Source organism: Daktulosphaira vitifoliae, unplaced genomic scaffold (genome assembly GCF_025091365.1).
Source record: "Daktulosphaira vitifoliae isolate Bord-2020 unplaced genomic scaffold, ASM2509136v1 Scaffold_1, whole genome shotgun sequence".
NCBI classification, from domain to species: Eukaryota; Metazoa; Arthropoda; class Insecta; order Hemiptera; family Phylloxeridae; genus Daktulosphaira; species Daktulosphaira vitifoliae.
Genome location: NW_026099572.1, coordinates 67,985,815 through 68,008,708, shown reverse-complemented (window position 1 = coordinate 68,008,708; position 22,894 = coordinate 67,985,815). Strand labels below are relative to the sequence as shown.

General features: G+C 25.4%; 2 protein-coding genes and 1 pseudogene across 3 annotated transcripts; 1 reads left to right on the top strand and 2 right to left on the bottom strand.

Moving 5' to 3' along the window:
* Nucleotides 1-2,817: 2,817 nt before the first annotated feature.
* LOC126895163 (uncharacterized) lies at nt 2,818-5,128 on the bottom strand (annotated as a pseudogene).
* A 533-nt stretch (nt 5,129-5,661) lies between these two features.
* LOC126896292 (non-lysosomal glucosylceramidase) lies at nt 5,662-16,370 on the top strand. Of its 2 annotated transcripts, XM_050668942.1 has the most exons (17): nt 5,662-5,841; nt 5,927-6,090; nt 6,580-6,668; nt 7,005-7,185; nt 7,253-7,415; nt 7,492-7,612; nt 8,922-9,040; nt 9,151-9,271; nt 9,346-9,481; nt 9,904-10,029; nt 11,163-11,530; nt 11,813-11,958; nt 12,439-12,551; nt 12,731-12,873; nt 15,340-15,446; nt 15,846-16,037; nt 16,101-16,370. In XM_050668942.1, the coding sequence occupies exons 2-17, from the start codon at nt 5,966-5,968 to the stop codon at nt 16,293-16,295; spliced, it is 2,445 nt and encodes an 814-aa protein (XP_050524899.1). In that variant the 5' UTR covers nt 5,662-5,841; nt 5,927-5,965; the 3' UTR covers nt 16,296-16,370. The 2 variants fall into 2 exon arrangements, with proteins under 2 accessions (XP_050524899.1, XP_050524900.1); XM_050668943.1 differs by lacking the exon at nt 5,662-5,841 and having other exon boundaries at nt 6,001-6,090; nt 6,615-6,668.
* On the bottom strand, nt 16,326-21,305 carry LOC126896294 (multiple inositol polyphosphate phosphatase 1-like). The gene is made up of 7 exons (XM_050668947.1): nt 20,923-21,305; nt 18,743-19,038; nt 18,339-18,455; nt 17,405-17,546; nt 17,024-17,124; nt 16,821-16,930; nt 16,326-16,764 (listed from the first exon to the last, which is right to left on the bottom strand). Exons 1-7 carry the CDS (start codon nt 21,128-21,130, stop codon nt 16,326-16,328), a joined length of 1,413 nt encoding a protein of 470 aa, XP_050524904.1. The 5' UTR covers nt 21,131-21,305.
* Between the last annotated feature and the right edge of the window lie 1,589 nt (nt 21,306-22,894).

Below are 22,894 nucleotides of genomic sequence, written 5' to 3'. Positions count from 1 at the left end.
TATGAGAAATAATATTTTTTAATAAACCCTTTTTCATTCGACATACTTTATCTTAATCGAGATATTAATAAGGAACCAGCAGATCAAGTAGCTTTTGGAATAAAACACCAATTTTTTTAAAATTAAACACTATCTAAAGATTTGCATCGAAGCGTTTATTTTTGATAGTGATTTTAATCACTGTGACTACCAAATTTTAGACTAAAAATGTTTCTCTTAGAAAAAATTTTAACAACAAAAATTTGGCATCAAAATTAATATTTATTATAAAAATTTTTCTTCTTCTTCTTTCTCACCTTAATTCCAACTACATGGGGTCGGCCACCTTTATCCTAAATTTCAATAACATCTCTCCATCTCTTTTTTGGTCTTCCTCTCCTTCTTCTTTCTTCAACATTCATTTCTAAAACTGTTCTTGCAGCTTCTGATTCTTCTCTCCTCATAACATAACCAAACCATCAAAGTCTATTTTCTCTTATTTTATCCATGGTTGACACTACACCTACTCTCTCTTAAATGTTCATTATCCTATCTTCTCTAGTCACTCCACTCATCCATCTAAACATTTTCATCTCTGCTCTATTTTTTTGTCAACCGCTCCACCCTCTGAACCATAGCTGGTTTCACTACAGTCTTACAGAACATACCTTTCAGTTTCATTGTAATTCTCTTATTGTATAGCACACCAGACGCTTCTCTCCACTTCAATCGCTTACCGGTGTATAAAAAATGTTTATAAAAAAAATTTAAAAATTAAAAATTTTAACACAAAAACAGCATATTTTTGAAACGATAACTATGAAAAGTTTAAATTTTTCATTTCAATTTACAATATTTTACATAAACATTAATTTAAGATATATATAAAAGTGTTAGTATTTCAGGAACATTTTCAAAAGTTTAGCTGTACAAGTAAAAAAAAATAATCTAAAATAGTATTTTAGCTTCAATGCAAAGGTATTAATTTTACCATGGTGTGTTTTTTAGCTTCGATGCGAAGCTGAGAAGGTATTGGTTTTATTAAGATGTTTTTATTTTTTTTTTTTTGTGTGTTATCACTTTTTCTCAGCTCTCACCCAACCGATTTCTTTCAATGATACGTCAAAAGATCACAAATCGTATCTAGTTGAAGACATTACCCTCAAAAATTAAAAGTTTTGCCCTCGTTTCCCGTAAATAGTGAAAATCCCTCAAAAAATTACGATTTTTAGAATCGGTAAATTTCGACTTCTGTTTCATTTTTTTTCATAAAAATTACCATAACTTATTGAAAAATGAACAAATCAAATTAATTATGTTTTATATTGAAACGATAGATATTTCCCTTACATTTGATATAAATTTTTTGAAAATCTGACCCTTTACCTGCCCACAGAGAGGGGATTCAAAATAGCAACTTCTGTACAAGAACTTAACTTTTTCAACTTAAGTTTTGAAAATATTTCGGAATTATTTCGAGCTTCAAACATTAAAATAAAGCTAATGTTATGTACTATATGTTCAAAAAAAATATTGTGCCCGCGACATCTCTATGTGAAAATGGTTGCCGTTGTTAAAAAACATGTAATTTTGGTGTTAAAATTTACAATATCATATTTTATTTTTTGAATATTAAATTACTATAACTTTTTGAAAAATGTATGGATCCATACAAACTTTTGTTTCTAAATAAATTATATATACAACAACTTTTTTTGTAAATTGAACCATTTCTTTTTATACAGGAGGGCTTTAGATTTTTAAATATACGAGTGAAAAGTAGAGCTTTTTTAACTTAACTTTTGAAAATGTTCCAGAATGAATTTTATTTCTGAGCTATTGTTTCTACAATGTAAAAAAGTCATTATTAATGTTATATTTTTTTATACAGTACTGGTATGGTTGCATAAACCATTTTGCCGTAGAAAATATTATTTTTGAATCTTCAACATTTGATCATATTGTCATCTTTTGTTTTAATAATTATCTTTAAACTGATAATAATCTAGTTCAAACTTTTTTCGTTAAATAGGATATTTAAAAATGTTTAAAACCAAGCCATTTTTATAATGATAAATACATTTTTAACTATTTAAAACTACGATATAAAATAGTAAACCCATGTAACATGAACGAAGTATTGTAGTAGGAGGTTTGCTTGTAATAGTGGTAAGCCTCCATACACGGTCATTTTTGAATGACAATGAACGTGATTGACAGTCAAGTGTGATCATTGACTGACGATTGATAACAACCATATACGGTCAATCAAAACTGCCAATCTTTAGTCATTCGGTTATTTTATTTTAAAATCAACAAAATTGTCACTATTAAAAGTGTGGTGTATCGAGTTGTTGTATTAAATTTTTCTTTAAAAAATTTTTTTTAATATTTAATTTAAATTTGTGTTAACATGAATAAAGAAGGTATTATTGGAATTGCTATTTACATTGTGTGTGATAAAATAAAAAAAACTGAAATGAATAAAAAGAGAAAAAAAAGGTACTGAATGAAAGAATGGTTCAAAAAAAAGGAACACATTTTCCCATCATAATCTTCGATGAACTTCGACTATCTTCTCCATCTGACTATAGAAATTATCTCCGCATGGACCCCACGACATTTTCGAAATTATTACAGATGATCACATCAATGATAGAGAAACAGAATACTTGTATGCGAGAACCAATTTCATCGGACCAGCGTTTATCGTGTACCCTACGATACCTGGCACCGGCGTTAATTTCGAAGAACTTAACTTCATTACCGCAATCACTCTACAAACAATTGAAAAAATTATCATTGAAATATGTAAAGCTATAACAACCGCACTAAAAGACAATATAAAGGTAAGTAAATTTATTTATTTTTAATTCATTAAATAAAAGTTCAATTTTTAAAATATTTAAAGGAAAAGTTCAATCAAGGTCTAATTATGTATAGCTTATATAACAATATTATCAGAACAATTAAATACATTTATTTATTTGTTTCGACTGTTAGAAAAAAAAAGTAAGTCATCTTAATTTGTGTATTGAGTGTCGGTAAGAAGTTCACTGAAACTATTATAAGCTATTGCGTTTGAAACGTTTGGAGTCTCCCATGTATGACCACAGTGATGAATTTGAATTTGTAGATATATATACAGGCGCAGGTTGAACAAACGTAGATGATGTTGAAGAGCGCGAACATACACAAGAAAGATTAATTTTCACTGAATTACGATAGAGAGTTTTTAAGCAGGCTTCAAAAAGGACATCGTTTATTACTTTTTGAGCAAACAGTTGCTGATCAGGTTCAAGTTTTTGTAATTCAATTGCCCATGACTTCGCTAAAATGTCGTTATCAGATATGGATTGTTGTAGGTGATTGCATGCCAATTCTAATAAATCATTCTTCCTCTTTTCTTCAGAATTTTCAGTATTTTTTATGGTTCGTGTGAAGTTGTTTTAGGAGTTGCAGGATGGCTCGTTGTAAATATATCTTCCTGTAAATAAAATAAAAATAAAACATTTAATAAATTAAATACAAAAATAAACTATAAATAACCAAATTAATCTGCTATATTAAATCCATATGTTTACATATTTTTACATGTGCTTTTTTTTATTTTAGATACCTGCTACAGAAGAAGAGTGGAAAATAATTTCTAATGAATTTGAATTTAAATGGAATTTTAATCATTGTTTGGGAGCGATCGATGGCAAACATATAGAGATAATAAAGCCTCAACAATCTGGCTCGTATTTTTTCAATTACAAACATACGTTCAGTGTTGTTTTGATAACCATTGCAAATGCTAACTACGAGTTCATTATAGTGGATATTGGTGCAAATGGACGAGTTTCAGACGGTGGCATATTTTCAAATAATTTGTTTTACAAACATTTTCAAGAAAAAAAATTAAAGATTCCGGAACCGGATTATCTATAAGGAATAAGTGACAAATTGCTTTATGTTTTTGTAGCGGATGATGCTTTTCCGCTTTCAAATAATCTAATAAAACCCTATCCACATGGAAATTTAAGCAAAAAAAAAAAAACGTATATTCAATTATAGATTGTCGAGAGCTCGAAGAACAATTGAAAGTACTTTTGGAATTCAAGCATCACGATTTCAAATACTTTTAAAAACAATAAATTTAAAAACCACAATAATCGTTCGTGCCTGCTGCCATATTCACAACTTTTTACGTCGACATAAAATGGAAATATTTTTACAGGACAGATTCGATTTTGAAAATATTTTAACAGGAAATGTGGAACCGGGAAATTGAAGAAGTCAATATGAGCAATTGGGTCAGCTACAGCCTTATCAAGGTAGAAATTCATCAGTAACAGCCAAAAAAATATGAGATCATTTTTGTAATTATTTCAATAACGCTGGGGCAGTCCATTGGCAAGACAGTTTAGTCGACTATAATATTTAATTATTTTTATATTACTTTTCTTCTTTTCGTTTATAAGTATTAATATTTTTACACGAGTTATAAATAAACTAAATTTAAAATAGTTAAAGAATAAAATACCGATAATATTATTATGTACTGTATTTTCATTTGTAATAGTTATCATTTTTTGAATAAACACTTCAATATTTCTTTTTTTGTATTATTATTTATATGACCAGTGCATGGGTATGTGTATTTTAAAATAGATACGCCATAAACGCGTTAACTTCGAAAAAATAACTAAATTTAACCAATATTCAATAACAATAAATATCTATGTATAATAATGTTATTACGTACTGTATTTTCCAATGTTACGTCTTGAGGATCATTACTTTCTTCATCCATTATTGATGTTCCACATATTTGCATTTCGTGGTCCCGTAAAAACTCCAACTCTTCAAAATACCAAACCGACGGCATGTATATATCCTCGGTACCTGCACCGTATTATTCACTCTCTATAACCTTTTTCAACTCACGACGATAATTTGATATCAATGTATTGATTTTTTTTTTTTTGTATTTGTCAGCTGTTGGATCTATTTCATTTAATTTGTTAGTTAATTATAAACAGCATTCTTGCTTAAAAATTCTATTTTTGTATACATCACTTTTTATTTTCCACGTAGCAGGTAAGCTACAGTGTAAATGTATAAATTCGCGCCAAAATTCTTCATTATTCACCTTATTTGCCATTTTTGGACGAAAATATAAATTTACGAAAAGGGAATACGCAAGACAAAAAAGACTCAACTGCTTCACACAATTTGACTTGATTGACTGATAAAGTGTACATTCATAGACATACATGGTCAATCATGAATGTCAATCATCTTGACAGATAATAAAAATTCAAACATGTTTAAATTTCATCAGTCACAAAATTTGACTGTCAGTCATCAGTCATCCATATACACGGTCAATCATGAATTTCAATCACGTTAATTGTCATTCAAAATTGACCGTGTATGGGGTGCTTTATTCAGTATGCACTGAAACTTCAAGTCTTATAGAATCTCTAGCTATATACTAAATAAGTTACTATTTTCTACAATCTCAATAAGAAATAGCTTATAAGTCTTATCAATACAAACTGTCGCCGCGACTTATATTTTGCAAGTCTTACGAAATGAACCGATAAGTTAGTGTTACTACAGATAAGATAAAGCTTTATCTTATCTGTAGTGTAATCATACTTGTCATTACATAAAAAATGTACTTAGTATAATACTATTTAATGTCGCGTTGTAAATTTAATTAAAGAATATTTAATTCCATATAGCTAATAAGAAAGTTTTAGCCTTATTTTATCATCTTATTACAGATGAAATTGCTATATTTTTAAGTGTAGTATTTTACAATTAACAAATTTTTTTAATTAAATTTGATATCCTTTTTTAAATTAAAATGTATGTGTTTACAATTGTTTTGTTGAATATGTCAATGTATTTTCATTATTTTTTGAGTACAAAATAATTTGTGTTTATTTTTTAGGGTTAATTAATGTGTTTAATTTAATTTTAAATATTTAAAATGGCAACAGAAGTTCCTAAATATGGCTGGAAAGTTAATTTTAATTTTAAATGTCCTGATCCAAGAACTGCAAGTTATGTACCAAGAATAAAGCAAATTATTAATATGTTGCCACTTATTATTAGGTAAAAGAAAATAATAGGTTTTAGTAAATTTAACTAATTTATTTAATAGATTAGTATGATAGATTAAGTATAAATTTAATTTACGAATTATTAAAAAAAATATAGTTTTTTATTTTGTTAATAAAATAATTAAATTAATCATTGATATTCTTAAGATTTTCTGTTTGATAGAAAAATAAAATTTAACTTAATGAGTTAAGTAATTTCTTTTTAGATGTTTTTAAATTTTTTATATTTTAAGTTTTTAAAGTATTTTAAAATTATCTATATTTTACTAGTATCTGTTTTGCATATTGCATAAATGTTGAAATGCATATTTAAAATTTTTTTTGCTCTAATATTCAAAAGCATTGTTTGTTTCCAAAATTATTTGAACATTTGTGTTCATGTATTATTTCTTTTTAAATTTTCTGAGGAGAGTTATCTTTTGATATACTTTTAAAATGTATAATTAAACATGTTTATTTTAGAAAAAAATTTTCTGTTTAGATACATTGTTTATATGATTATATGTTTTATCAAAGGTAAAAAACCGATTATGGATTTTTATTCTCCAGTTCAATCTAAACATATGTATGGTAAGTATTTAATTTATTTTTCTACTGTAATATAAATAAATAGTAATATTTAAAAAAGATATGTAAGTACAATATATAGTGATTTGAATAAGAAATGTATTCCTATCACTTATGTATTATGAATATGTATTAATAATATAAACACAGGTGCATATTAAAAAATTATTTTAGGGTACTCAAGGGGTATGAGCTCTATAAATTTGTCTCTGCTTTAGCATAAAAAATAATAGAATTGTTAATATGAAACTAAGTTAAATTTTACTATCTGTGTGACTTTTATATTTTAATTACTATTATTTCATATCATGTTCATTAAAAGAAGTATTCATTTTATAGGTGTACCACTTGGTGGTATAGGCGGAGGAACAATTGGTCGTGGTTTCAAAGGAGAATTTTGTCGTTATCAAGTTGTTCCAGGAATGTATGAATATGAAACTATCCGTGCAAATCAATTTATTGTTAATGTTCAAAATTCTGAAAATATCACCATATATAATAATGTTTTGTCATCATTGAAGTAAAATTCATTAATTTAATGTTAGATTATAAAGTAAAAAACAATATTAATATTATTCATCTGATAGATGCAACAATAAAACCTTGTATAATTGGAAGTGGGAATTTCCAGAAAATCGTGCTCAGTATACAGGGCTCTATCCTAGATCATGGACTGAATACTTTATACCAGAACTTGATATTAAATTGATCTGTAGACAAGTCTCTCCTATCATTCCGAATAATTATAAAGTAGGTTTCACTTTTAAAACTTAAAACTATTATTAACTAAACTAGTTTCTAATCAAATTACAATTTTTTTTACTAGGACAGTTGTGTTCCTGGTGGAGTTTTTATATGGAATGTGGAAAATAATAGCATTTATCAATATAATATTAGTATAACATTCACATTTGCTAGTGGTAATGGTGTTTCTTCATATAATACAGGTTAAAATTATATGTTCTTGAATAACTAATTTTATATTTAATATTTCATGGTTATTTAGTTAATCAAAATGATATAAAAGAGGTTGCCTTATATTGAATTTATAATAGACTCGATGTGAGTCAAAATTTTAGTAATGCACTTAAAACATTGAGTACAATCCTATGAAAAAAATGTTTAAAAATAAAAAAAACTTTTTATAAAATCCAACACTTATTCATAGAAGTAACTCTTAAAATACTGATAGTCAAATAACTATTTTTTTAATATAAATAGTCTGCTCTTCAATAATATTTTATTACTAGTTACTACAAGATCTGAACAAAAAGTATCCAAATTTTTTTTAGACCATTTATTTTTTTAGATATAGCAAAAAAGGGTTGTTAAAAAACCTGTATAAAACATAAGTAAACGTTTAAAATGTCTCAAGTAAATTTCTAAATGTTTGGTGTTTTAAATAATCATTTTTTATAATATAACAACCCTACATTAAAGTAACAAAAGTTCCTTTCAAAGTATTCTCTCCCAGACTATGCAATTTTCCTACTAGTGCTACCCTTGTTGGAACATTTTTGAAAAGCTTCTTTTGGAATCGCCTTTAGACAGTTTGTCACATTCTACATCATTTCTTCTTTTGATTAAAATGGGTGCTTCTTAAATGCCATTTTTAATGTAGGAAACAGACAGAAGATGCAGAGAGTCATATCTAGTAAGTAGAAATGCTCCCAAAACACTACATCTTTATATTTTGTCAAAAAACTATTAATAATAAAAAATGAATGTGCTCGAGTGTTATTGTGATGAAGGAGCTAAGTTTCTACTAACCACACTCTGGTCATCTATACTGCACAGCATTACTAATGTAATGTATTAGCTGATAAAAAATATCAGTGTATACCTAACATGTTAAATCTTGTCTGTTCTAAAATATGTCTCTTTGTTTTGAGTTTGTAGTTCTTAAAAAAATAAAGTCTGGTACTTTTTGAATAGACGTTATGTATAAATTACAGTGATATATATATATGAAGTTACATAAATTGTTTAAACACTTATTATTTATAAATATTTGAAATGAAAAACATTTTAAATTCTTACAAAAACCAAAGGTATTATTTTATGCAAATTTATTATAATATGTTATGAATTTTAACATTTTTTAAATAAGAGGTTTAATTAAAAAGAATAAAATTGTTTTTCTCAGTTTGAAAATTATTGAATTGGTAGATTTTTCTCCCTGAATATATTAATATATTAATTTGCCAGTTGTGTATAAGTTACATTTAAAATATTTATTTTCAATCTAATTTTTAGATGAAGCTAATTGTGAACCATTTAATATAAATGAAGATGGAATGGAAGTTGCTGGTTCACTGATTCATAATTTTTTTAGAAATATGAAATGTACTTATGTTATTGGTGGTATAGTTAAGGTAAAACGTATAAATTTACTTTTGATATAAATTTGTAGAAACAGTTACTGTACATGGATAATATAATTTAATAGTAATATGAAGTGAAAATTATTGTATAATACTTTTAGCATAATGGAACTTTTAGTCAAGCAAATTTTGATCCTAATAGTAATGGAATTTCTATATCAAAAAGTTTAAAGTTATTTGGAGAACTTAAAGCTATAGAGATTGATCACAATAATATGTTTAGTATGGAATAAGTTTTTATAATGGATAAAATATTGTTGACTGCATTATAAAAATTTAATTGTAACATTTTTTAGTGAAAAATAAAGAAGTTGCTAGTGCAATTTGTATTAAAAAATGTGTAAAACCACACATATCTGAAGACTATGAGTTTGGATTATTTATAGATATGCCTAAAATAAAATTCCCAGCATCAAATATTGAGTATTTAAGGTAATACTCTATATATTATTTACTTGTAATTTTAAATCAATGGCAATTAAAATTTCTTCTTCTATGGGTTTAAACAAAATAATTCTTTGACTAAAAAAAATTATTTGTTTAAACATTTGTAATTCATTTAAACATGGCTAGTTTAAAACTAAAATGATGTAGTCAAAGTGATCTTTATTTTTTTCTGTTAGTAATATCATCATCAACTCCATAAACTATATTCTAACTATTTGGGGTCGGCTCTATCTTACAATGATTTAATAGGAAATTTAACCAGATGTTAACTTAACGCAACCTCAATATGGCTGAGGAAATACTTGTATTATTTTTAGTAATACAATTATTTATGATTTAATTTAGAAGGAATTGTTTTTTGTGTACAAAATATTATGAATTTATTTTAAATTATTAAAATGTTATAGGTATTACACTAAGTTTTTTGGATGTGATAATAAAACAGGTCCTAAAATATGTCATTACTCTATGAAAAAATATAAGTTTTGGGAAGAAGAAATTGAAAAATGGCAAAACCCTGTTCTCAAAAATGTGTATGTATCTTTATAAAAATGTATATTAATTTACTAATATAAATTTATTTATTCATTAATACGTAAAATATAGATTTCATTATTTTACTTTAATTAAAAAATGTATTATAAATAATAATCTTTTAAATAGTAAATTTATTTTATTAAATATTAAGAGATAAATAGAAGAAAAAAGAATTGTCTAAGTTTCTTTTGAATGTGGAGGAAAACTGTTCAGATCTTTTAGAAATGTATCCATGTGGTGCAGAGTTTCTGACATATTAAAGTTGAGGTTCATATAAGAGAGGTATTTTATAAAGTTTGAATGTTCTGATATCAAATTAAGACAATGTTCATCTGTCTTTTTGATTAAAAGGAAACAGTACATTAAGAACACATTCCACTATGATAAACATAGGAAAGTTCTTTAATGGTTTTAAATGAATTTTGCATAAATCACATGAATTGGATTAATCCTTCATTATAACTATGTGTTATGACCAGTCATTACTATTTAAAAGCTTTGGCTATAAGAAATAACCCCTCCTCAACCCTTCTTCAGGTTTGATTCTAGTGAACATTTAAGGAGAGGTGAAATGTTTTCTGAGTGCTTTAAACCCTAAAAATTCCAGGGGTGCTTCTAAAAATAGAAGAAGTCTTGGAAAAATTGTATGCAACTTGAAGGGTACACCAGGTGTAGGTGTTTTAAAATTTTTTATTCGATTTAATAAAAGCAATAATACTAAAGCTTTAAATTTTTAGCATTTGCATATTAATTATTAATTTGTTTCAGAAAATCAATAAATTTAGAAAATACAAAATTTTATATTGCATATTTTTACATACATTAAAGTATATTGATTTTTATGTTCAGGGCTATTTTAGTATTATAACTAAAAAAATAAAAAAAAAAAGGTTAAACACAGAAAATTGTTCTTTTCATTTTCTCAGTATAATACCAAATAAAAATATCTGTAATAAAAGCATATGATCTATCTCCCTTCATGGCTGAATATAAGCATTATTATTTAGCTTTAAAAAATGTTTATTAGAAAATAAAAATAATTAAAATAGTCTTCAATATTTTTCTGTTAAGAGTGTAAATTTTTTTTTTTTATGAATTATTTAAGTCTTAATTGTAATAAAATTTATAGATTATTACCAGATTGGTATAAAAGTGCTATATTCAATGAATTGTATTATATTGCTGATGGAGGTTCTGTTTGGCTATTACCTACTAAAGAAGATTATAATCATTTAGATGTTTCTGATCCAAGATTTGAATATGGATATTTTGGATACTTGGAAGGTCATGAATATCGTATGTACAATACATATGATGTTCATTTTTATGGTTCTTTTGCATTAGCAACACTTTGGCCTAAGTTACAATATTGTATTCAGTATCAAATTCGTGATACAATCAATGATACTTTGCAAATTTCAAGAAAACATTTAGTTAATGGTGTTGTTGGTTTGCGAAAATATAAACATAGTGTACCACATGATTTAGGAGATCCTGGTAATTTCAAAAATTTTCTCGTTGATCTATTAAATAAATAAAGTTATATGTATTTTAAATTATTATTTTTATTTTTATTATTATTTTATTTATGTTAAATGTTGTCTCTTATAAGCTATGGTTGTGGTAAGTAGGATGAGAAATTTAGTTAGCCTACCACAGTTTAATTAAACCTAGATACCATACTATTTAACAATATTTAATAAATAAAAAAAATATTTTTTATTAAATATTTAATAAAAATAAAAGTAATTTATTTTTAATTTTATTTAATTCAATTAGAGGAAGATCCATTTAATTTAATCAATGCTTACTTGGTTCATGATGTATCTGAATGGCGAGATCTAAATTTAAAATTTGTGTTGCAGTGTTATAGAGATTACACTTTGTTTAAAGATAAAAAATATTTATATGATATGTTTCCACAGGTAAATATTTAATCTATTTATAATAAAATAATTACTGTAATTTTATAATACAATTTTTCTTATTGAGATTTAAAAATTGTCAATGTTTTACCACCTATTTCATTTCATTACAACACCATATTAAAAAAAAATTTTTTTTTAACTTGGAGGAAGTTTGTTTTTGAACATATAGTATTGTAAAAATATTTTTCATTAAAGGAGAGCAAACCCCCTAATCTCCCTAACACTATATCCTTAGTTAAAAAATATTACTATGTTTTTAAACTTATTCATAAAAATTTGTTGTCCTTAGCGATTTATTTGGAATAACATAATAAAATGTATAAATGCATATATATATATATCTGGACTCTACCCTTAACTATGCACATCAAGCACTACAGTTTTACTGGTTATGCCACAAGGTCCCTCTATTTATTTAATTTATTAAATTAATTTTATTTTTTTATTATTCTTATGTTTTGATACATATTTTGTAAGATTGAACATGTTATGGAGAGATCATTACTTTGGGATACTGACAATGATGGCATGATTGAAAATTCTGGATCAGCAGATCAAACTTATGATACTTGGATTATGACTGGTGTTAGGTAATGTTTAATCATAACTATCTGACAAATTTTTATATATTTATAATTTATATTCATAAATAAATATTTAATTGTATATATATGTATTAATGGTACAATGTCAAACCTATACATTGCATAGGTTTAATTTATATTTTAAAAATGTTTAAAATATTTCTATTTTGATTTATTAACTTTAGTGCTTACTGTGGAAGTCTATGGTTAGCAGCTCTTTATAGTACAATCCAAATTGCTAAAATATTAGAATATGACAATATAATTGCTAAATATTCAGAAGTATTATTAAAAGCCAAAACATCATTTAATAATATTCTTTGGAACGGTAAATGCTATTTTTTCTTTTTAAAAGTTTTTTAATATACTAAGAATTTATTATTAATAACTACAGTGGTAATTGTTAAAAATATATCTGAAGTAAAATTCATTTTATAGTTCATCAATAGTTTATTTTAGATATGTATTAACATAGATCGACAGATATTTTCTGGGACTACTAAATATATTTAAGGGGTATATTAAAGTTTATTTATACATTTTATTGTAATGTATTATCTTATGTTACATTTGAAATGAGCATAAAAAAATTGTTCTACATTAGTATTTTAGCTTCAATGCAAGGGTATTAATTTTACTAGGTTTTTTTTTTTTTTTTGTGTGTTAGAACTTTTTTTTCAGCTCTCAATAGACTGATTTTAATTAACAATACATCAAAAAATCACAAATAGTACCCAGTCGAAAAATTGAAAAATTTCCCTCATTCTCCGTAAATAAGGGAAATCCCCCATAAAATTACAAATTTAAAAATCTATAATTTTTGACAACTTTTTTTACTTTGAACTGCCATTACTTTTTGAAAAATTGTTTTTTTATAGATACATTAGGTATTTACCTATCATTTGGTATATTTTTTTGAAAAACTGATCTTTTACCTACCCACAGGAGATTCAAAATGATAACTTTTTCAATTTATTTTTTAATTTTTTTAACAACTTTTTGATTGGTTTTTCTAGTTAAAAAAAATTATTAAAAATAATTAAGTTCTTAATAATTTAACTATAGAATTTATTTAAATACCAGAAGTTACTTAAAAATGATTACTATGATTTCAATTTAAGTGACTTATTACGATAAAAGTGCAAAAAAATATTTTGTTTTTCTGGTAAATTTAGTGTGAGTAGTAATTATAAAGTTTCCTGAGTGCATATTAATATTAACAATACCAATTCCTTAATTTTCTAATTAATGATGTCAATTTCAAACTTACGAGTAGAGCTATAAGTTATGGTAATTTCAATCCTAACACTTATAATCAGGATATACTAAGAATATAAGAGTACATATTGCTTTTGGAATAATCCACCAATTTTTAAAAATTTATCACTATCTACAGATTTGCATCAATTTGCATCAAATGTTTCTTATGATAATGATTTTAATCACTGTCAGATATTATTTATACTTGTCCACACTCTGCTGCGACCCCACTGTGCCACCATTTTTTTTTTCATAAATACTTTATGTTTACTCTAGTACAACCTTTTTTTATTATAAACTTTCATAAAAATCAACTTTAAAGTACTAAAAAATAATTTAAAATATTTTTTTTTTAATGTAAATACTCATTTTTTACTATTTAGTAATAAAATCAAAAATTTTGAGTGATAGAAAAACTCTAATTGCACATTTGAAAACAGCAAGAAAAGTTGATTTAGAAAAATATATTTTTGATTTCGATGAAAGTTCCCACTTCCATGACTACTTTATATTTTTATAATTTTTCCATAGAAATTATTGAATATCAATTTCATACTAAATTTAATTAATACAATTAGTATTTTTTCTATATTAAACCTATAAATCAAAGAACTACTAATCAGGGCATAATTAAGGAAATAGGAGCCAATGTTGCTTTTGGAAAACTCATCAGTTTCTTAAAATTAAACACTATCTTCAGATTTGCATCATAGTGTTTTTATGATAGTGATTTTAATGACAGTCAGAAATCATCTATACTTGTCCCAACAATGCCACGTCCACACTAAGCTACTGTTTTTTTTGTTTAATCTATATGAAAGTGAAATTTTTCTGTTTGTGAATTGAACAATTATATCTGTAAGTTTAATATTAAAATAAGTTAAAGTGAAACATTTAGCTACTTTTTAATACAACTATTTTACTGAACTTAAGAGACCAGAAGCTTGTATAAACTTAATCATATTATTCTCAAAATTTAAAATTATTGAAATAAATCAAGGGAACATTATTTCAATTTTACTTTTGGAACAAAAGTGTCTAAAATTTAAAATTATTAAATGTTGTATGTACATATAAATGATCCTACAATTTATAATGTACGTTAAATCACCATAATATATAAATATTTTAAGTACAAAGGTGCAGTTAGAGCTATTTTTTATGAGGGGAGAGTAAATTTAATTTTCTATATTCTAAAAAATATTTGTGTTTAACAATGCATATTTCTTTAGTGTGGCATAATACCCAAAGTCAACCCATGTTACGTAATGAGCAATATTTAAGTATCGTGGCACAAATTGTTTCCAGGCACTAATGGAAATTAAAACTTGTGTACGAATATATATATATATTTGTACAAATACTGAATTCGCTAATATTTATCAAATATTATTTTTTATCATATGTAGAATAATTTAAACAGATTAAAGTTTTTATACTAAAATCAAATTTTGCAAATTTTATTCAGAATAGTTCAATAAGTTAAATTTATTTAAGTAAAAAAAAATTAGCTGATTAAATAAAACATTTATAGGTGACTATTATGATTTTGATTCATCAGGGCAATACCACTCAAAATCTATCATGGCTGATCAATTATGTGGTCAGTGGTATTTAAAATGTTGTGATGTTGAAGAAGAAGTATGTATATTATTATTTTAAATTAAAAACCAATTTAATTTTTAAATAGTTGTATCTTTAAAAACCTTTAAAAAACAGAAAAAATAATTACTGTATTTTAAGTTTTCAACTTCTCAAATTCTTATACCTATAATATTTAATTATTGATTAAAAAAAAAAATTGTTTTATAAGAATGGTTCCAATAGATATTTGCCAAAACCCTGTTAATTTAATTTCTATTAACTAAGTGCGTAGAGTTTGCAGATATACAGACAGTCTACTTGCATCTATTAAGAACATATCGTTTCTTGGTGCGTAAATTTTGGCAGTTCTTGATTATTCGAATTTGTGAAATTATAATTTAAAATATTAGTAATTTAAACAAGAATAAATAAATACTTAAGTGTTGTTTGTCCTAGGTTTTCCCAACTGATCAAGTGTTAAAAGCACTTTCAACAATATATAAATTTAATGTACAAGGGTTCAATGGAGGTACAATGGGAGCAGTTAATGGTATGATGCCTAATGGAAATCCAGATACATATACAATTCAAAGTGAAGAAGTTTGGACTGGTGTTACTTATGCTTTATCTTCATTAATGATCTCACAAGTATGAATGACGTGATTTATATTTATAATGATAAAATTAACTGTAGAAATGTAAAATAAATAGGGATTAAGAGAAGAAGGATTTAATACAGCTAAAGGAATATATGATACTGTATATAATAGTATCGGTATGGCTTATGAAACACCTGAAGCATTTTATTCACAAAAGGCATATCGTTCAGCTGGCTACATGAGGCCACTCAGTATATGGTCAATTCAACTAGCTTTAGAAAATATCAGTAAAAAAATAAAATCTTAAGTATTATTTTTTTATTTATTTGAAGCATGTCTAAGCATAAAAGTTAAAAAATAAAGTATAAAACAAAGATAGTAATGTAAGAATTTTGTTTTTAGATATTATTGATGTAGAACTAGAACAAAACTTTAAATTACATGTTTGATTAGAAATTGTTGTGTTTAACATATTTCTAATTGGTTCCCATGGGCATAGTTTGCACGATTCCTTATTCATTGGAATGACATGTTCATTCAATAAAAACATAACTTTATTACCCTCTTGACATTTATAAAACACTGCTATAATATTTGATGCAAATGGATTTATATATGATATTTTCCATCTTCTATTTTTCATATGATCAAAATTTGTACTAAGTAATGGTGAATCATCTTTTGCAATTCTAAGTTGGGTAACAATACTTAATATGTTTGGTGTATGCCCAAAGTAGAATATCCCTAATGGCCCAATTTGTTTCTGAGTATTATTTCTAAATTTTAATTAAATTATTAAACATTTTTTAATTAAAAAAAAAAAAAATCCTACTTGAAATTTTCTAGTAAATCTTTTACTATTGGACATCCCAGATGTAGTGCTACAGAGTTACCATAACCATTTTTGTAATAATATTTAAGATCTTCCAGATATTCAAGAATCTATTATGTATGAAACATATATTTTAATTATTTAAATGCTGAATAATTATATATATATTTTTTATTTTGAATTGCTAAATTAATATAACATACTTCTAAATCATTTGTTGAAAAAAGTGCACACCATGGAGGATGCGAGTCAGGTGACCAGGCTTTTTCATATTTGCATGACTCAAACATTAACTTAACATCACCTACAATATTTAACATATTTCTTACCATTTATATATTTCTAAAAAATTAGTTGATTAAACTCAAAAATCATTTAGTTATATTGTTTTAAAACTGTACATCTAAATATTGTTATTTTATATTAATTTTGTATTATTTGTGATAGTAATAATTTTATAAATACTATGATAATGATCATGCTTTAAAGGATTTAAATTAAAATAAAATGAATAACATAAATTCCTTAAATTATGACAATATTTATTATTATTTGATAGCTTAGAATAAAGTATTTAAACTTACCATACATAATATTTTGATTAAGTCCCATTTTCTTAGAAACTCTTGATATTACAGATTGTACTAATGGACCTTTTTCAAACTTTTTTACCTCTTCCTCACTTTCCATATTGTCATCGTCATCAATTGCTTTACATTTTGAGAGCTATAAGTTTTGAATAAAGAGTCACACTTGCATTATTATTTTATGAACATACAAGGTTGATTTTATAAACATATTTAATTGTTTTGATCTATGGTAATTTTTAAAACAGTGGTGTAGTTATCGAGTGATGATGAGATCCCTTAGAATTTACATAGTGATGTTACAATTTATTGCCCATAGAATCAGCCGCTACTCAAAATAATGTGGTAATTAATTTTGGTATATTTTAGTTAAATTTTTATTAATATTATTTAGTTATCTAAACTTAAGTTAATTTTGTTGCGTTGTATGATTGTATGAATAATTTATAGACAATAAACAATGCATATAAACAAAACTATACTTTATACTAGATATAAATACATTGTTTTAACAAAAAACTGGAGTTTGTAAATTTATTAATGGTATAATTATAACCGTGGTATTTACTAAGGCAAGCAAAAAATCCAACCGCTTAAAAAATTTACTTCTAAAAGTCACAAAAATTATTAAGGACGAAAATAACCCCTTACAGCGACTTAAAAAAAGATCAAAATATATTTTTTAAATTTCAAAAAAATTTTGATATAACAATTTTTAAATACAAAAAAATTAAATTTTTTTAAAGTATCTACTGAAAAATTATGAAATAATAAGTTAATTTAAATGTAAGCATAACCTAAAAGAAAAAAATTATAAAAAAATAAAAATGTTGAATTCTACTTGTAAACCTCATAAAATAAATCAATATAGTATAATTCATTTTTCGTTCATAAAAAAATTTTTTTTTTATTAATGTATAATTTAACTTACATTAATTCTGTCATCGCTTTTTGATGTTGGTAAATCCATTTTGGGATTTTCGTTAAATAAAGATTGATAAAAAACAGTTGCACTAGCTAATGCTCGTGGTTTAGACGTCGATAAAAACTAAAAATTGTATACATATATAAATTTTAAGTTCGAAAAATACACCCCCCTAGTGATGCAATTAGTGATAAAGTTAGCAAAGTTGTACTTTGTGATCTCAAAGCTATTTTAATATTATTTATTTTAATATTTATACATGTTTACTTTCAAAATAGTCTTCAAAAATTATCATAAGCCAACTTTTAAGTTGAAAAAGTCATTTTATAGCATTTCACTTTGATTATTTAAAATCAAGTTACACTACTGGCACCCTAAATACAATCATTTTTAATAAAAATTTATTTTACTTTAAACTTAGAATCTTTGTACGACGTATTAAAAATCTGTGGGAATAGTTGTTTGAGTTTTAAAGCCAATGTTTTCAATTCTTTTACACCTTGATCATGTAATGAATAATGGTTTAGAGATGATAAATTTACGTTCCAGTTACGAATTGCATTGATGTCTTCCCAACACATAGGCGATAATGACGAAATATTGCTTTTCAACAAATTTAATTTTGTTTTAAATTCCATTATCATTTCTTTTGAAGGGTAACGAGTACCATGCCTGGACATCATCCATATTTGTACAGCATGACAATCTGTGATATGTTTATAAAACAAAATAGATAATTAATGAATACTAGCTAACTATTTAATCATCAACTCTTTTGCCTGTATTTCAATTATTTGGGGTCGATTTTACCTTACAATTATTTGACAACTACTGTCGGCAAGGTTGTTAGATTTTAATACACAGTGTTTAAAGTGCCAAAAATGTCAACATTTACATTAGTTTTTTAGGACTTATTAAACGTTTTTAACTATTTACTTATGTTTTAAACCGGTTAAAAAACCAAGTTTTTTAACAACCCTGACTGGCGCAACCTCATAATGGCTGCTTAATTGTTAAAAAATTAAATTTTTTTGTATATAGTTAGATTAGTGATTATATTAGGGGGAATAAATCACGAGCTAAGCGTTTTTATTATGATAGGCCGGTCAAAAATTTACGTCGATCTAATATAATCTAAAATGACGCCTTTGCGTCATGGACATTTATTCCAAAAATATTTATTAAATAATTTATTACGTCATTCCACATGAACTCCTTGTAAGTAATTTTAATCATACACATTTTTGACAAAATAGCACTGAAGCGTAATTCAAATTTTTATCAAAACATGTTATACAAATGCGTGTATTAAAGGAGCGATGGTGTAACCATAGGGAGAGGACTAAAGCCTTTTCATTAAACAATAATAACTATTAACAGTATGACTTTGGTGTAAGAAAGAGCATGTGATAAGCCAAAAAAGGTCTTTAGCACCCCCCAAGTTAAATTTCTAGCTACGCCACTGAGATTGAAAATAGAAATGGCGAAAATATTTACCTATTCAAGATACAATTTAAAAGATATTTTTTATCTGTACATCATTTAATGAAAAAAACTTAGCACATACACTTTATGGGACATAGTTTTCAATGCCATAAATATATTGTGTCGTAACGAATGTCTACTTTTTTTTAGTCAGCCCCGGCCCTATTTACATGAATTATTTGTATTACAAAACAACGGTGCAACCACCAATTTTTTCAGGGAAAGAGTTATAATTATTTCATGAATATTTTATATTTTTTGTTAATCTCCAAAGTTTTTCTGTATTGTTATTTTTTAAATTTGAACAATAAAAAAAAAAAAGGTTATTTGACAATTTCATTTTGTTTGTATCGCTAAAAAAGAGCCAAGCACGACAAAAAATACAAACATAGCTATTCATTAGGTGGAAGGGCGCAATATCCTTTGGTTTCCCTACTGTCACAAAATATTGTAATTCATAATTAATATGTTTATTAAATTACATAATACGTAATCGACAATACAGACATTTTGGATATGCTAAATTAACTATTTTTAATTTTTACAAAAAAAATATATATTTAATTATCGCATGTCAAGTAACATGTACTATAATTAATTTACATAATTAGGAATATTTAAATTTTTTAGTTAACCTAGATATTTGATTTATCCCAATCAGGCTATGGGCATAGTGACTTGTGATTATCAGGATAATATTGCAAACAATTTATCTACTATATTCTCATATTTATTTACTCTATTAAAATATATAATCAAATCTAGGTTAAGACATGTTGAGTCATTGGTCTGGAGGTTCTAAGAAGGTCTTTCATAAAATCTTAGCCAAAAAAATGAAATAACAATTTAAAAAAGTCATAATTTGTTTATTTTTCACTAATTCAGCACATAAAGTTTAATATAGTCTCCGAAGAGGTGCCTATGTCAAATTTATTGTATAATTGTATAATATAGTATTATAATCATAAAAAATTATTTCGCAACTATTACTGTAAAAACAGTAATAAAAAAAATCTATTTGGAAAAATTATTCCATTACATTTTTATCTCAGTCTATTGGATGCAATTTTCAAAACTAAGTGTAGGGACTTAAATAATTTCATACCTGAAGGTGTGTTCAGATCTGTACCGGATACAAAGCTGTAGGACGTTTTAGACCCAAAAAATGAATATGGTTTCTGATTCCTTTGGTAACATGTCTCTGTTTGGAATGTTTGATGTACTAAAAATACTGTAATACCAGCCAATATAACTAATAAAAAAGATTTTATCGAATGCATTGCGAATAATACTTGTAGTAGTCGTTCACACATATCAATGTCCTTTGTGATACTAACGAGTAACGTTTGTCCATATAGGAAATTAGTGCCTAGTATAGTTTAGCCTTAAACATACATTTGGTGAAGGCATGTTAATTTTCTATATTTATATGGGTTGGTGAATTATGACGTTACTATGCAACAAAGTTCGGTATGCGTACTTTACGAGCTAAAAATTATTTAAAATACAATTAGGTTTCAATATATGACGTTAAATGTCAAAAATTAACTTGGATTTTTATTGTATTATACTACTAGTCGTTAATTATTAGTGCATTTTAGTACAGTTTAAATATTAAGAGTTTGAACTATTAAGATTTTAAATACTATTAGATTAGATTATAGATAAATACTATAATAGAGCTGAACCGATATCAATTATATGTATCAATATAAAACACAAATCAATAAAATAATCATAGGGTTTTTTAAAAGTATTAATTATATTATTATATTTGAATTATATTTCATTAGTGAAATTTACAAATGAAAATGTTTTAGCTAGTGGAGTATCTAGAATTTCCTGAGAAGGTTTTTAAATAAAAAAAATGTTTTTTATCTGCACTTCTTTATATTAAATTTATGCAAATTTTTTGGTCTTGGATAGGTTTTTATCCCGAAACTCGTCTTTGTAGATATTCTCCTGATTTTGATTATAGTCATTAATACATATTTTATCTTTTTTTGTATTATTGCAAGGATACAATTTTGCTTAGCGAATAATTTCATTATTCAAAAATCTGTTTTACTGTTTGATTAGTTTACAGCGTGACATAATTTGCGTGTCATTTATTTTAAGTTTGCGTTGAGTTAAATTTTAATAAATGAAAAATTTATTGAACATATTAACCGTATTGATTCGTTTAAGCCGTCAGCATAAATGTTTACTGAAATGCCAGTAAATTACTCCACCTACTTAATATTTAATGGATAATATTAAATGTATTCATCAAACTAAGTGTCTATCATGACTAAGACATGACACGCCTTGTGTCAACATAAAGAAACTTGAAATAAAATTCGTAAACATGAAAACTGTTAAAAAATTCTTTTGATTGCGTACATTGAACTTTAAGTGAGGTGTCTGACTTTATGCTTTACACTTCAAGTTTGAAAAGCACACTAACTTATTTATGTATTTAAAAGTTGATTATATAAGTCAATGGAATCATTGCCATTCACTAAGATTTTCGACATTTTGTAAAGCAGCAGTATCTTACGTATCTTCTAAAAACTCGAAAAATTGAACAAATGACTATTCAACTAAGGGTTTAATTTGATTAATTATAAAATGGAAAAAAAATGATGGGTAAAACATGAAAGTTATACTGAAAGGGCAACATTTACAATACTCATAAAGTCAACAAGTTTTTTTAACTTTTATTACTTCGAAAGAAGTAATATAAGATCAATTAAAAGCTAATTAATATACATTGTAAACTCAAATTAGCGTTAAGAAATAAAAAATCTATTTAATTAAAAAAAATTATGATAGTTAAAGTAAGGTAACGCACAGTGTGGACGTGTCATAGTTGGGATAAGTGTAAATGATTTCTTTACGGGGAAATTGTAAAAAAAATATAAAGTAGTTGTTACTTTTATGGCAAACGTGAATACAAATTTAAATAGCATGATACAATACTTTAAAAAAAAAAATGTTGACACTTATAAATAAATTCATTAGTGTACAGTACAAGGAACTTTCATCAGAATCAAAAATATATTTTTCTAAATCAACTTTTCGCATTGTTTTCAAAT

Excerpts from the sequence above, each read along its gene's own strand:
- LOC126896294 (XM_050668947.1), bottom strand. The coding sequence starts at position 21,130 with ATGTGTGAACGACTACTACAAGTATTATTCGCAATGCATTCGATAAAA. Across the intron at positions 17,547-18,338 it reads AAAGCGATGACAGAATTAAT|CTCTCAAAATGTAAAGCAAT; the intron begins GTAAGTTAAATT and ends CAAAACTTATAG. Across the intron at positions 16,931-17,023 it reads TTTCAACAAATGATTTAGAA|ATTCTTGAATATCTGGAAGA; the intron begins GTATGTTATATT and ends CATACATAATAG.
- LOC126896292 (XM_050668942.1), top strand. The coding sequence starts at position 5,966 with ATGGCAACAGAAGTTCCTAAATATGGCTGGAAAGTTAATTTTAATTTT. Across the intron at positions 7,416-7,491 it reads TCATTCCGAATAATTATAAA|GACAGTTGTGTTCCTGGTGG; the intron begins GTAGGTTTCACT and ends TTTTTTTACTAG. Across the intron at positions 15,447-15,845 it reads GTTGTGATGTTGAAGAAGAA|GTTTTCCCAACTGATCAAGT; the intron begins GTATGTATATTA and ends TGTTTGTCCTAG.